The following is a 13,618-nucleotide window of genomic DNA, read 5'->3' as shown; positions in this document are numbered from 1 at the left end:
GTTTATATTGGCAACTATGCTAAATTACAGAAATAATCAGCAGTTGCCTACTATTAGGAAGAAATTTTCCTTCCAGGAAGGTGACTTTGTAATTGTCCAGCGTGGGTTACTTTCTGTACCTACCACTGAAAAATTTGGTTTTTATTATTACCACCAAAAGCAAAATCAGCTTTTGGCCTCATTGGACTTAGGACAGCCTTTAGCTTTACATTATTTATAGTCATATTTTGTAAGCTTCCAAGTAACAACAACTCCTTGGATGGCCTGATAGGAGCCATTTAAAAGACCTTCAGAGCACAAAAGCCCATTCCACCACTCTTACAGTGTATGGGAGAGGGAGGGAGGTCACAGTGGGGGCAAATTTAAGATGGCTGCAATTTACTTCTATTCTAAGGCCTCTTTATGTTACTAAAGTGATGTAAATGTTTAAGTGAGAAGCACGTTTAAAATTACCAAATGAAAGGGGCTAATCTCCAAAAGCTCCCTGTCCGATTTTTGTCGGCACAGAGAGAAGTTTTTAAGCTGCCATAACTGAAAGGCAGAAATTGTCCCCAGCAAGAACTGGTTTCTAGTGCCATCAAAGTCTATGGAAAAAATCTACTAAAATCCCTTGTTGAGCTTCACTCTTTTCTCTCTCATCTGCTGAAAACTGTGCAATACCTTACACACTAAGAATTTTTTCTTCGTCCTAACAGGATTTAAACTCTTTACTTTTATAAACTATTAAGAACAGGATGTTATTAAGTATTAAGCAAAATGCATTAATATTTTATAATAATAGATGTGAAAGGAAATAAATCAGAATAATGCTTCAATGGTACCAAAACCAAATGAGAAAATCTAAGTAATTCACACTGATGTGCTCCCACTGACCACAATCATCACACTGACATGTTTCCCTGACTCCTTTTCACACACAATTCAATCAGCCCACACAAACACATCTATCAATGTGGGAGCAGGAGTTTGGCTCTTTGGCCAGTTTTAATGCAAGTGCATGGCTCTACAGCAAGCTCAGGATATGGCCATTAATAATCCAAAGGCATGTATACGCTCTCAAATGAGGCTGAGAGAAGGCCACCTCACAGGAGTTATCTGCAAGGGTAAAGTGAATTATCAAAAACAAATGAGGAAAGGGGGATAAGTTATGAAATAATAAAACGCACAGACCGGCTTTGTGCTCAGTTTTAAGCCAAGAAGTAGCAAGAGTGAAAACACAATACTCAACTGTGGCTTTTAGATAGTAACTTTGGTATAAAAATATTAGTGACATTAAACTAATTTGACAAATTATAGCAGATGTAGATAGTGGCATTGCATAGAACAAGGAAAACACTGTATTTTACCCCTTCCATGCAATTAAAGACTGCTTAAAATCTCTTTGAAGTCTATTTCTGATGGTTGAGATTGATACAAGCTTAGCAAACGGGAAGAAGAAAAAAGAAGAAACTTAAGGAACGTACTCAGGGAGTGTTCAGATTTTGCTTGTGCTTTGCTATTTAATGTTCCAAAGCTGAACTTGTTAACTTGGGCCCCCATTCAGCAAAGCACTTAATCATGTGCTGAAATTTCATTGATTTCATTGGGATTTAGGCTTTGGCTTATGTGCTTCACGGAGTTATACGTTATTTTTTCACTTTCCCCTACTGCATGAAATTAATAGAACTAGTCAGAGTAATGTACTACTCAGTGTAAGGTAAATTGTTAGTTTTTAGACAGGTGACACAGTACCTAACTGAAAGCCTCACTACAATTTAACTGAAACAACTGATAAACTCTAACTATGCATAATAATTATGTGAAAATCACTAATAATGAAACTTTTCTCAAATAGTTTTCAAAAAGGAAGCATGGAACCAAAAAGCATCGCTATTGCTAGAACTCCATGTGATTGATGCCGATGTAAGAAGAGAGTTAAGCCATTTGACTAAAAAAAAAGTTTTCTGTCCAGATATGTTACAAATTAAAATGAGAATTTATACATTGCTTCAGAAAAGTTATATGTTGTATGTTATTTTTGATGAAGTATCATAACATATAGTCATTACTCATTACATTTTGACAAAATGTAAAGAAACTGATCTGCACACATGCATTCATATCAATTACCTTTCATATTTGCACTGCATTTTCTATAATCATATACATACAATTTTATATATTATATAATAATATCATTCATTCATTTGCAGCTACTCATCAACTCTCTGTTGTTAAAGGAGTCCCTAAATTTCAAAAGCTCTAAAGTCCACACCCAGATGTAGAGCAGAGGAGAACGAGGAGTGAACTGAAGGACTTCAATCTCTGGCAGGTTTTTAACATTTAGCTTCAACCATCTGTCACATTTTGGTGAAGAATGAGTGAAGGATTGCTCTTCCTGGAACAGCTGAACCCTTCTCTCATCCTCACTTGTCCTGCATGACTTAATTTCTGTGTTTATTAGGAGAGACAAAGCTTTTGCGGAACTACCTATTTGATCCTCTCAAACCCTATTCTGACTTATGGATGCCCTGACTGCACTTGGGTCTCATTTTCCATGCCATTTTTCCTTGTCCTGTGGTTAAAAAGATGGTGCCAGTGAACCCTGATAGTAAGAAATTCTGTAGCTCAAGGAACAGGTGTGAACTGCACCTGCTCAAGGAAGAAAGTTTGTTAGCACATATCAGGCTAAACCCATTGGAGGGGAGAGAAAAGCAAGCATCATAATTAGGTCTATATAATATATGGTCACATTTAATTAGCATGTTTTCTTTCTCAAAAAAAAAGCATCATTTAGAGCAAATTTATAAGGCAGTACAAATGTGAACATTTTATTTGCAAAAGTTTTTGACAAAAGCTTGTATGGAAAAGAAGCAAAGAATTGTCACAGATCAAAACTGTGGCTCAGAAACAGAAAGCAGAATAAGCTGAAATAGTCAGCTTCTGTCATGGAAATGGTTACCAGCAAAGCAGCTCAAGCTTACATAAAAAGTTATGTATTGTTCATTAAGAATTTGGAAAGTGAAAAGCAAAGAGAAAAATTTGCAGGTGACTTTTTTTTCCCTGCTACATACAAGCGGGCTGTGGAAATTTAGGAATCACTGGAGCCCAGAGATACAGGTTAGGAAAGAAATGAAACACTTGCTTGGATAACAAGAATAATGAGTCATAATGATGGTTTCAGTCGCAAGGACTATATGAAGCGGTGTGTGAAATGTTAACTTTTCTTTTGGAACCCTCATCATAAGAAATACATTGAGGTGCTGGAGAGAGTGCAGAGGAGGTGACGAAGCTGGTAAGGGGTTTGGAGCACAAGTCTGATGAGAAGTGGCTGAGGGAACTGGGGCTGTTTGGCCTGGAGAAAAGGAGGCTGAGGGGAGACCTTATCGCTGTCTACAACTACCTGAAAGAAGGCTGTAGCATGGAGGGGGTTGGTCTCCCAAGTAGCAAGTGACAGGACAAGGGGAAATGGCCTCAAGTTGTGCCAGGGGAGGTTTAGATTGGAAAAAATTCTTCACAGAAAGGGTTGTCAGGCATTGGAACAGGCTGCCCAGGGAAGTGGTGGTGTCACCATCCCTGCAAGTGTTTAAAAGGCGTTTAGATGAGGTTCTTCGGGACATGGTTTAGTACTAGAGTTAGGTCATGGTTGGACTCGATGATCCTGAGGGTTTCTTCCAACTTAAATGATTCTATGAAAACTGTTTTGCTTCTTATGTTTGAAATAATTCTTCAAGTTAAGCTTAAGGTAAACTAATACTTCATAAGAAAAATATTTACCAGTTAAATTGAGACACAATTATTTTAGATTATTTTACTCTGTACATTTCTGTAGAGTTAAAAGCCACACAGCATAGAAAGTTATGAAGGATGATGTTTAACACCAGTCTAATGAAATGCAAAACATTTTTACTATGACCCCAAATGAAGATTTCTAGTACAGAGTTCTTCTAATCCAGTTCAGTTCCTTGATCTTGTCTTTCACACAGCTCTACCAGCAGTTGTGCCAGCGCAACATAAGGGATGGCATGGGGCAGGAACAGCAGCCAGGGGGAGCAGGGAAGAAGGGGTCGGAACTGTATAAACTAACCTTGGTGCTAAAGAAATGTGTCTGTTGCCAACATCAACACACACAGGTAGTGCTGCTCCCCTTCACTGGAATTGCTTACATAAAATACAGTTAAACGGTACAATTTAAGTTGCAAAACCAGGTCTAAATTAATGAAAGAAAGACACTAGCTGAAATTATATTTTTAAATATATCATATAAACACAGACACACAAAGTTAATTTGAAGAGATTACCAGCAGGAAAATACTCTTACCAGTATTAGTCAACAGAGTAACGGAGGTTCAGCTTTGAGCAAAAGACACACCTCTTGAAGAGGGAGGAGATGGGGAACTGAGAAAGCTGTCATCTTCAGGGATAGATTCAGCCACTGACAATGATTGGTAATACTCATCCTCTCCGTCAAGCACTTTGATTTGGCTTGAAAGAAAACAAGCAACTCTTATTAAGTTAAAAAACGAATTCTGTCAATGTCTTCAGAAATAGAAACTTCTCTATGGATGTGAAAATGATAAATAAAACAAAAGGAATAAAAAAAGGATGGGATGATTTGATGAGACAGATATAGCTTTTATACATTTACTTTGCTATTACTTTTTTATTATTATGCTCTGAATGGTTCTGAGGGTTGGTGCAACACAATATAGTCTGTCAGTTTGGGTGTACAGGATGACAAAACAACTATTTGTACCAAATGGGCATTTCACTTGAACAACGTGGGGTTTTTGTCTGTATGTATTCCACAGGTAGGTATGATTTTGATCAAGTATTTCAGCTGATGTTTTGCTGTGAATAAGAACCAAAGACTATGTCACCAATTTTTGGGGAAAGCCCTATTAAGGGGCTTTCATTTTGCTGTGATGTATGATGAGTGTTGTAGTCGCGTACTGGTGTATTTATTCCCCGAACAGGAATATAGACTCTTTCCTAGGGGAGGGAGATAAAATAACTAAATCTTGTCCAGTTCTGCAAAATTTTGGGCTCTAACCTCGACTCAAAGACCTCCTATTCATACAATTATATTCAGAAGATTAATTAAAAACAGAGGAAATAATACAGAAAGTTATTGTATATTTTTGGAGTAGATGCATTTGCAAGACCAAACATCCATCAAGGTCTCTCTGGTTTATGTGACCAGTTAATGAAATATTTTGGCGATTGTATAGTAGCCAGCCTGCCTTTTGTAAATGGTTTTCAGTGGTTTCTACCTATCACCAGGTGAAAACTGCTCATGTGACAACGAGAACTGAATCAGTTCAACAGGGAAGGAGCAAATCCCTTTTGGGCAGAGGGGCCTCCCTGTCAGCTCTTAAAATGTGCTCCCCCAGGAGGGCTGAAGCCCATCATGAGTGTGTTGTTGCCGAGTTCGCAGGGCTTCTGTCCGTGTTCTCTGTCAGAGAACTTCAGTTTCAACACCCTTCATGTAGCACCTTTCACTAGTGCTAAACACACTTAAAAACAAGAAGAAAGCTAATTTTTTTGGTAGTAGTACTCAGGGAGAGCTGGGGAGCATATTTTGTAAGAATCAGTTCTAGTGTCTGCAGACAGCAGTACTCACAAGTTTTACATTTGCTTCTGCAGAAAATGTCCAATGTCAATGCACAGAATTATGTTAATTGTTTATTTTTAGAAACCTCTCTAGAAAGTTTTGCATATTCTGTAATATCACAAAGGACTTCTTCTGTTTACAGTTGCTTAGAACTAAGAAGACAGATATTTACCCAAGTTTTCTTGGCTTCCTCTTGCTCCCTTGATATTCTAGAGTTCCCTGTGGAGAGGGCCAAGAACACACAGTCAAAGCAAAGCAGCAAGTCGTTAATATTTAATTCAAAGTGATTTTGTGTTGAATGCAAGCAGATGCTGATAATATCAGAAGTCACAGCATAATTTTTTTGATCAAAGGGCTCAAGTGAGCCTGATGAAGCATGCATCTTGCTCGTCTTTGATAAACCACATCAATTATTCACCGTGAAGGCAGACATCCTGACATGAAAGCAACAGATAAAGAGCATAAGCACATGTTCAAGACGAGAGCAGAAGAACGTGGGGGTGGGGCTGGAGGGGCTGAAACAGGTATTAATAACAGAATTATTAACTGGAAACAAAGCCAGTAAAACAGCTTTATTGCCACTTTGAACTCACATTTAACTGGTTATAGTACATGTTGTCCTCAGGGCTATTCAGCATTTTGGGCTGCTGACATCGTCGACGAGGTGTTCTCAGCTTCTGTTCAAGACAGTTTTCTGAACCTACAATACGATAACACAATTTAGTTTTAAGCTGTGCCAGGTCCTGCAAATGTTTTTAGTGTATTTTAGTCTGTAAACAGTCTTTTTTCTGTCCTATTTGGTCTTGGATTTATTAGCAAGTCTGTCCTAACCAAAGTAAGAACAGAGAAACTTGCGGATCTTTGTTTTTCCTTTTGAAACTTAGTTCGAACACAGGTTTTTAAGCAGAAATTCATTTTTACTTTTATAACATTTTTTATTCTTCCATGTACCTATATCACACAGCTCCTTATTCCTTTCACACTTTATCTCAGTATCTTCTGTTATCTAAGCAGGAAATGAGGTATATTGTGACTAGCTAGGATGTATCGTTTAGCAGCAGCAAAACCATTTTTCTACAGTAGACGGTAATAAAGCTCTTTGACTGACAATACTTAGTCTATTATCATCATTTTTGCTATATGAAAAGCCTACCTTCTGACATGACTTTCTGTTTAATCAGAGTAATCGGACTGGTTTAGAATTATGGGTTCTTAATATAATTTGTAAAGTAACAGCTACTTAAAGTCATCTGGAAAGCAGAGTTTAAAGATGAAGGAAATATTTCAGAAGGGGTGGATTCTGAAAAGAACGAACAGCTTTTTTGTTCCTGTTTAATTTTTTTTTTTTTTCCATAGTAAGGAAAAAAGACATTATGGTGTGCTGTACTCTGTTTTACCAGGTGTTTTCTGTGGTATGTCCTCTAGATTACCAGAACAACTATTTTCAGCATAAATTAGAATCATTAGGTTACTAAAAGACACTGTGGGTGGTAAGGAAAGGTTATTTACTTTTCAAATAATTCTCTCAGTACCTTTGACTTTCCTGATGTATCCCTGTTTAAAATTTTTTCAGTCACAGTATGAATAAAAACAGGTTTTGGTGGCACTGAAGGAAAAGTATACATCTTATCACATTTGCATTCCATACTGCATGGGAAACTTGCTCCAATACAAAAGACTAGGACAAAGATCAAGTAGGACATGAGTTCCTTTAAACACTTTAAAACTGAAGTCAATACGGCTTGTGACGCTGCAGGGCTCTAATCTCACAAATCCATTTGTAAGATCTGGCCTTAAGGAGCAGATTATATTACAAAGGAGGTTTATTATACACCCAGGTTTACAGTCTGCAACTATTGTACTTTTCTACAACTCCTGGTGAGCTAGAGAAGGTGGTTGAACTTTGGCCTTTTCAGCCTGTTTCAGAACTGACTGTTCTGGGAGATTCTCTCTTTCAGTGTCTTTCTCCCTCTCAACAGTGAAATTTGAAAGACATTTGTTCCCTGTCCATGTGGGACAGCCCTGACTGTGTCGGAGGGGAACACTTGTGCCAACTGTCACGGTCCCTCACAACACCGGGGAGGGACAGCGGATGGAATGGCCACCAGGGAATGGACTACAGAACTGGGGCCGAAATTCAAAAACTATTTTATAGAGAAAGGTTACATTTGTCCGGTAATACAAAATAACAACTTCTAAATAATATGCTCATGCTGCTTGCAAATTTAATACCCAAAGCTTTAATGCTTTATACTTTAATGCTAAGCAAACCTTTATATCTTTCCTAAAGAGACTGTGACAGCTGAACCTGAACCATCGCTACTTACCTGTATTGTCTGCAACCAGACGAGGCAGAAGCTGTTCCATAAAATATTTCTGGACAAATTGGGTGCCCAAGTAATATCTGTGTCCTTGGGAAGTTTTTTCTCTGATATTTAGATCTGACATAGGTGGAATTTTGTTCTCTCTGAAGTCTCTGGAAGTTTTGCAGAAGATCTGCCATAATTACATTCTACTCTCTGCTCTGAAAGTTACTCAAATTTATCTTTGAGCTTTCTGTCTCAGGACAGCAAGGTCTGCAATTTTTGCAAGCAATGTTTTCAGTCCCAAGGCCGTATGAGTTCCTTTTTACAGCAATGTAGCTCTCGAATACTCTTCCACAACTATTTTTTTTTCGTCCTAGCAAGAGGCTGGTATGAATAAAGACTTATGTCCTCATAGTTCGGCATAATTTCATACACCTCTCTGCAGCTTGCCAGAAATAAAAACACAGCGCTCTAATGTTTAGAAATTTTCAAACAGTACAATAATATGATGAGGTACGGTCTTTGTTTAAAAAATACATTTTATTTATTAAGATTCTGAGACACCAATATTTTGCTCTAGTTTTTTATCCTGACACTTACTTATTTCTGTGTATTCTATGGGTGGTCTGCAGCTTGTGTCCTCCAGAGGAAATACCGTTTCAGTGGGCCCATTTGTCTTAGTGTTTAGTAGCATGCTACACAAACGCTACGAAATCTGGTAACATTTATAATAAACTACCATATCTGGAGAAAATGGTATTAACATGTGCTCAACACTCAGCAGTTGAATAGGCATTTTAAATGCTGTTCTAAAACATTTTGCTTTGATGACAAACTTAAAGCCACCAATAAGAAAAAAGCCACTTGTCATTTTAATAGCAGTAGCAGCAGCACTAGTATCAATAACAAGGTGTTGTCTACACTGCACTCAAATTGTACCAAGTTCCTCTGGCATGTCCAGGCTCCTGAGTTTGCTACAATTTTGGAGACCAGATGAGAGAGTAAGCACATGCACTTCCTTCAGATTGACCTTTAACACCATTTTTTAAGTAAGAGAGCTGTCCATTTTTTGTCTGGAAGAAAACTTCATAACTCTAAGAGCAGAAATTCCTTATGTTACAATTTCTTTATTGGTAAATTCCTTACTGCAGTGCAGAAATAACACAGAGCAGGCAAAATGCCATCTGCCAAGTGCACTATGTCAGCTGATGCAGCAGGCGCAGGGGAGCTGAGGTTCTGGGCATCCTCCTCCTTTCCTCACTCACACCCCAAGAGGCTGATACACATGGGCGAGCAGGCTCATGTGAATGCTTCCCTAAAGCTACCACAAAATTGGTGTTGCTTACAGTGAAGGGAATTAGAAACTGGCAAATGGGTAAATCTGTTGGAGTATAAAGTATTTATCAGTAAACAAACCAATGGGGTTTCTGCTCACTGCTCTGTTACCATTACTCGTTATCCTTTTTATTTCTTTGGCCCAAGCCAATAGGCCAGGACCTTGCAGAGCTCAGATTAAAAGGATGTGTGTTTTCAACTAAATGCAAAGTTAAACATTTGAGTTACGTTTTTCAGAACTGAGAATTGCATAGCTGGAAAGCAGTGTCTCCAAGAGAGATTTGGGAATCATCACGGGTATTCAGATGAATATGAAGCAGACTGGGTGCAAAGCAGAGGACTACTCAATAAAAACAGGAAAACAGTTTGATCATTGAGAGCAGAATTATTTTAAAGTGGGTGCTGTAAACTGCAGAGTGTTTTGAGAACAAGAACTACCTGAAATCTAAGAAATCCGTCATACTGTGAGAAGTTTTAAAAAACTGTTCTAGTTAATTTTGTTCAAAAGAAGGTTAAGAGGTGATATGAAACAAGTCTAAACCCCTGTATAGAAGGTGGAGGTTTTTTCACCTGTGGAAGCAGAAGTCTGAACTGTCTAACAGTCAGAAGTGGAAGAAAATTTCAGATCAGAAATACAGCATATAGTGAAAGTAAGCAGTCAGGAGAAAAACAATATTTAGCAGTATGATACAAACTCAGGTTGAGATTGGAAGCTTTTAGAAACAGTACATTTTAACTTAATCTAAAGTTAAAAACTATTCCAAGACATGACATAGGTTACTTCTAGCTTATATATGAATTAATTTCTCTAATGTGATTTTTATCCTGAGCCTCTCTCTGCAGAAGATTTTGCAGTGATCTTTGGATTTCTGGGATATACTTTCACCTCTGAATTTCCATGTGTTTCTTCTTCTTTGCTTTCTTATGGCTGAAATGGAAATATTTTTCTTCAATTAGCCATCACATCCATCATACTGACACTTTTTATGACATCTCTTGGCTTGGACATGATTAGCACATTTCTTATGCCATACCTTATTTAGACGATTTTTCCATTTAAAAATCCATCCTTTCTATAAACTGCAAAGGACTCTTTCAGAAATGCACAAACTGCCAAAAAATAAGATTTGTCTTTAAAATGCTCTTCCACACTGACACAAGGACTTTTGCATCTAGGATTTGGGCTTTGACCAATACTTTCAAATCAGGACCTGCAAAAATGTATTTTTCTAATGACTTCCCAGGAGGCAGATGACTTCACTTGATATGCAGTGAAGATCTCATATTAGATGTCCTGTTTGTCCTGCTTATCTTGGTATTGAAAACTTGTGGACAAGCACTGGGCACACTCATCAGAGGAACTGAGAATCATCAGATTTTGCTCTCTGAAATGAATGATTGAAGTCTTGCTTCAAAATCCCCTTGATGCTGATAACCTCGCCATACATTGCTAATTTTTGCTATATGGAGAATTCTGCAGAGCAAATGGTGATGAGGCAACTGCATTTGGAACTTGTAAAATCTACTGATGTGCATCAGATTGTTTAAAGATTGGTGCAGCACAGAGGGGGTTCTAAACTCTGATGACATCTTACTTAATGCACAGAAGGGATTTTTGCCACTGTGTCAGTGCCACAAAGCAGCCTGTGTCGCCGATTTGCTTGCTGAAGGGATTCTGTCCACTACAAGACATGTTGAAGGTGGAGCCAACTAATCTCAGTTTCCTTCTGAAGCCATTTTACCCCAAGCAGGTTTGTAAGGGATTAATCTTGTCTCTTTTTCTCTTACAGGTGAATACAAACCTAATACCACAGGAAGGGTAGTCTTTCTCTAGTTACTCATACGGGCAGATGCAGATTACAAGAGGGGCAGCCTACTAAAGGAAAGTTAATGGGGCCATTTAGGAGATCATATATATTATTAACAGAGCAAGCAAGTAATGTAGATAAATCAGTATGACCAAGAGAAATAGTAAGCATGTGGCTGATTTCCAATCTATAATATCAGATGAAACATGAAAGTGCAACCCTTAATTATAACCAAATATTAGCACAGACTCATGGGATCTCATCATAACATCTCAAGGTCTACATTCATGAAAATTTAAGCAATGTTTAAAATCATGTTAATTTGTTCTTTGTTTGTTTCTTTTCCTGCCAGTCTAATTTATTCCAAAAGACTTTGGTTCTCAAGCCTGGATATATTGATCATGCCTATGTAAAGCATTGTTATAGCCTGGGGAGAAGACTTTTGTGGAAAAACTTGTCTTTGTTCTCCTTTGATAATTTATATGTATTTTGATGTTTTCAGGCTTTCCCAGTTTTGAATCATTTTTCAAGGCAGCAAGTTAACTTCACTTTTCCTCTTGAAGTCTTGGGCAAATACAGAAATGATCTCGCAGACAATGATAATATACATCCTCCTCCTGGACTGGATGCTAAGTGGATAATTATGTGCAGCATGTTGATTTCAAGGAACAGCTACATTTCCTTCTGTGCCACACAAATCTGTTCAAGCAGGCGACTTCAGGGGTTAGTGATTCTGGTCCCACTCATATCACTGTCAAATGGGAGTAAATGAACGTCACTTATCCAGTAAAAAATGCTGTAAATGAACTCAGCTTTATGATTTTAATTATTTCAGCTTTATTCTAAAAAAGAGATATTTACAAAGGACACACAATGCTGTGAACCATGAGTGCTCAAACAAGCATGTTTTTCTCTCTTTCTCATTCCCATGATTTTCCACCATTTGCAGAAATTTGCATCACATCATAAGTGCAAAATGGGAGTGAAATGAAAAACTTGTCTGAGAAGCAGAGTGAATACTCAGGCAGCTCATCCCCACTGAGCTCCTGCTGCACCTGCCCACCATACTCAAGCCAGGTAACGCAGAACTACCTTGCACATCCCTGTACTAAACTGCAGTCAGTGTGACTTTAGTATGAGCACACATTAACAGGTACCAGGTCCACAGTATTGGTACACTGCCTGTTAAATGCTACCAATTATAAATGCATCAGAAAGAAGGAGAGGATAACAGCTGTAACAGGCTTCAGAGAACGAACCCTGTAGAATAATCCGTAGTTTCATTTGGGAGTAATGAAGTTATCAGGTCTATGCTGTATACTATAAATACAATTATATTATAGTAGTTCTGCAAAAATGCTGGAGGCTGATAGAAAATAAACACACTGCCTATGAAAGATTTTAATCTCAGTACAGGCAAAACCACACCAAGAGACAACAACCTAGTGTAGGAGAGAATAAAGAGCAAGACTAGTTGATGACTTAAGTAATGAGGTATGTCTCTAATATTTTCTTTTCCCTTCTGAGGTTAATGAGAGGGGAAAGAGCAAACTACAGGAAAGAGAAATGGACAGGAAAAAGACAAAAAATGAAAGAATCAAGTAAGATACTGAGAAATGAAGGAAGATAAGGGAATAAGCAACTATTAATGGTGCAGCAGTAGAACCTAAGTTCTGGCATCAGAAGATTTGATTAATCTAGTAACATCAGGAGCCCAGAGGCATACTGGCATATTTAATACTACTAACAGTTGTAATTCTCTCCAGGATGCTCCATGCTTACCTAGCAGTAGTTTCAGAGCTCTGCGAATGTTCAATAAGGCCAATCATTCTGTTGTTATAATGAGATGTAGTATGATGAGAACCATTCTTGCCACCAAATTCCCTCAGTCCCTTCCTCTAGACGAGAGCGTTCAGGAATATTTATAGGGGCTGGTGCTCTTCATGTTAGTGACAGGTAAGCATGGAAAGAACAATAAATCAGATGTTCTCTGAGGAGCTGCAAGGCCTCAGCCCTTGCTAACTCACAAAATATCTTACTGGAACTTCGCAGAAATGTTGCTAAGGGAAAAGATGTTAACTACTTTAAAAATATATATATTAGTGCTTAGGAAGAGTGACTAATCCTCTTACTTGGATTCAGCAGGCAAGAATAATAAGTTAGATCTAATTATTTTCAGTGTCAAGTACTTTCTAGTCTAAGTCTATAGCTCCAAATGTAGTTACCAGATTCACTGAAAACACAGAATCTGGAAGGGTAAAAAGTCCTATAATAGAAGGATTTAAGCCAAAACAAAATCAAGCCTCATGATCACCTCAGATCCCCCACACAACTGTGGTGAACTAGAATTCTGTTTATTCAGATGGAGTGTGCTCATAGTGCCAAGAGCCATATACTGCTAGGGAAATTAGTGTAGCCTCTTTGATGTCATGTGCATCCCAGAATCTGTAACACACTGCTAAAACTGTGAGCATAGCCTTTTGTTTATAACCCTAAACAGAACCATTTGAATACACACACTGAAAGAACTCATAACAGAAGCAATGCATTTTCTTCCACCCAGTGATTCATTACTT

General features: G+C 38.0%; 1 protein-coding gene across 6 annotated transcripts in view; it reads right to left on the bottom strand.

Annotated features, from left to right (window-relative positions):
- MYO3B (myosin IIIB) overlaps positions 1-13,618 on the bottom strand; it is a 237,898-nt gene that overhangs the window by 40,051 nt on the left and 184,229 nt on the right. For 4 of the 6 annotated variants that reach the window (XM_065840996.2, XM_071811052.1, XM_071811053.1 and 1 more), the window contains exons 34-36: positions 6,187-6,293; positions 5,766-5,812; positions 4,213-4,464 (exon numbers count right to left, since the gene is read on the bottom strand). In XM_065840996.2, coding sequence (XP_065697068.2) covers positions 4,329-4,464; positions 5,766-5,812; positions 6,187-6,293 — 290 coding nt within the window. In that variant the 3' untranslated portion in view covers positions 4,213-4,328. Of the gene's footprint in view, positions 1-4,212; positions 4,465-5,765; positions 5,813-6,186; positions 6,294-13,618 lie in introns of those variants that run through there. The other 2 variants (XM_071811050.1, XM_071811051.1) reach the window with 1 other exon arrangement.

The sequence above is a fragment of the Patagioenas fasciata genome, chromosome 7 (genome assembly GCF_037038585.1).
Source record: "Patagioenas fasciata isolate bPatFas1 chromosome 7, bPatFas1.hap1, whole genome shotgun sequence".
Classification (NCBI taxonomy): Eukaryota; Metazoa; Chordata; class Aves; order Columbiformes; family Columbidae; genus Patagioenas; species Patagioenas fasciata.
This window is presented reverse-complemented; position numbering and strand designations above follow the sequence as displayed.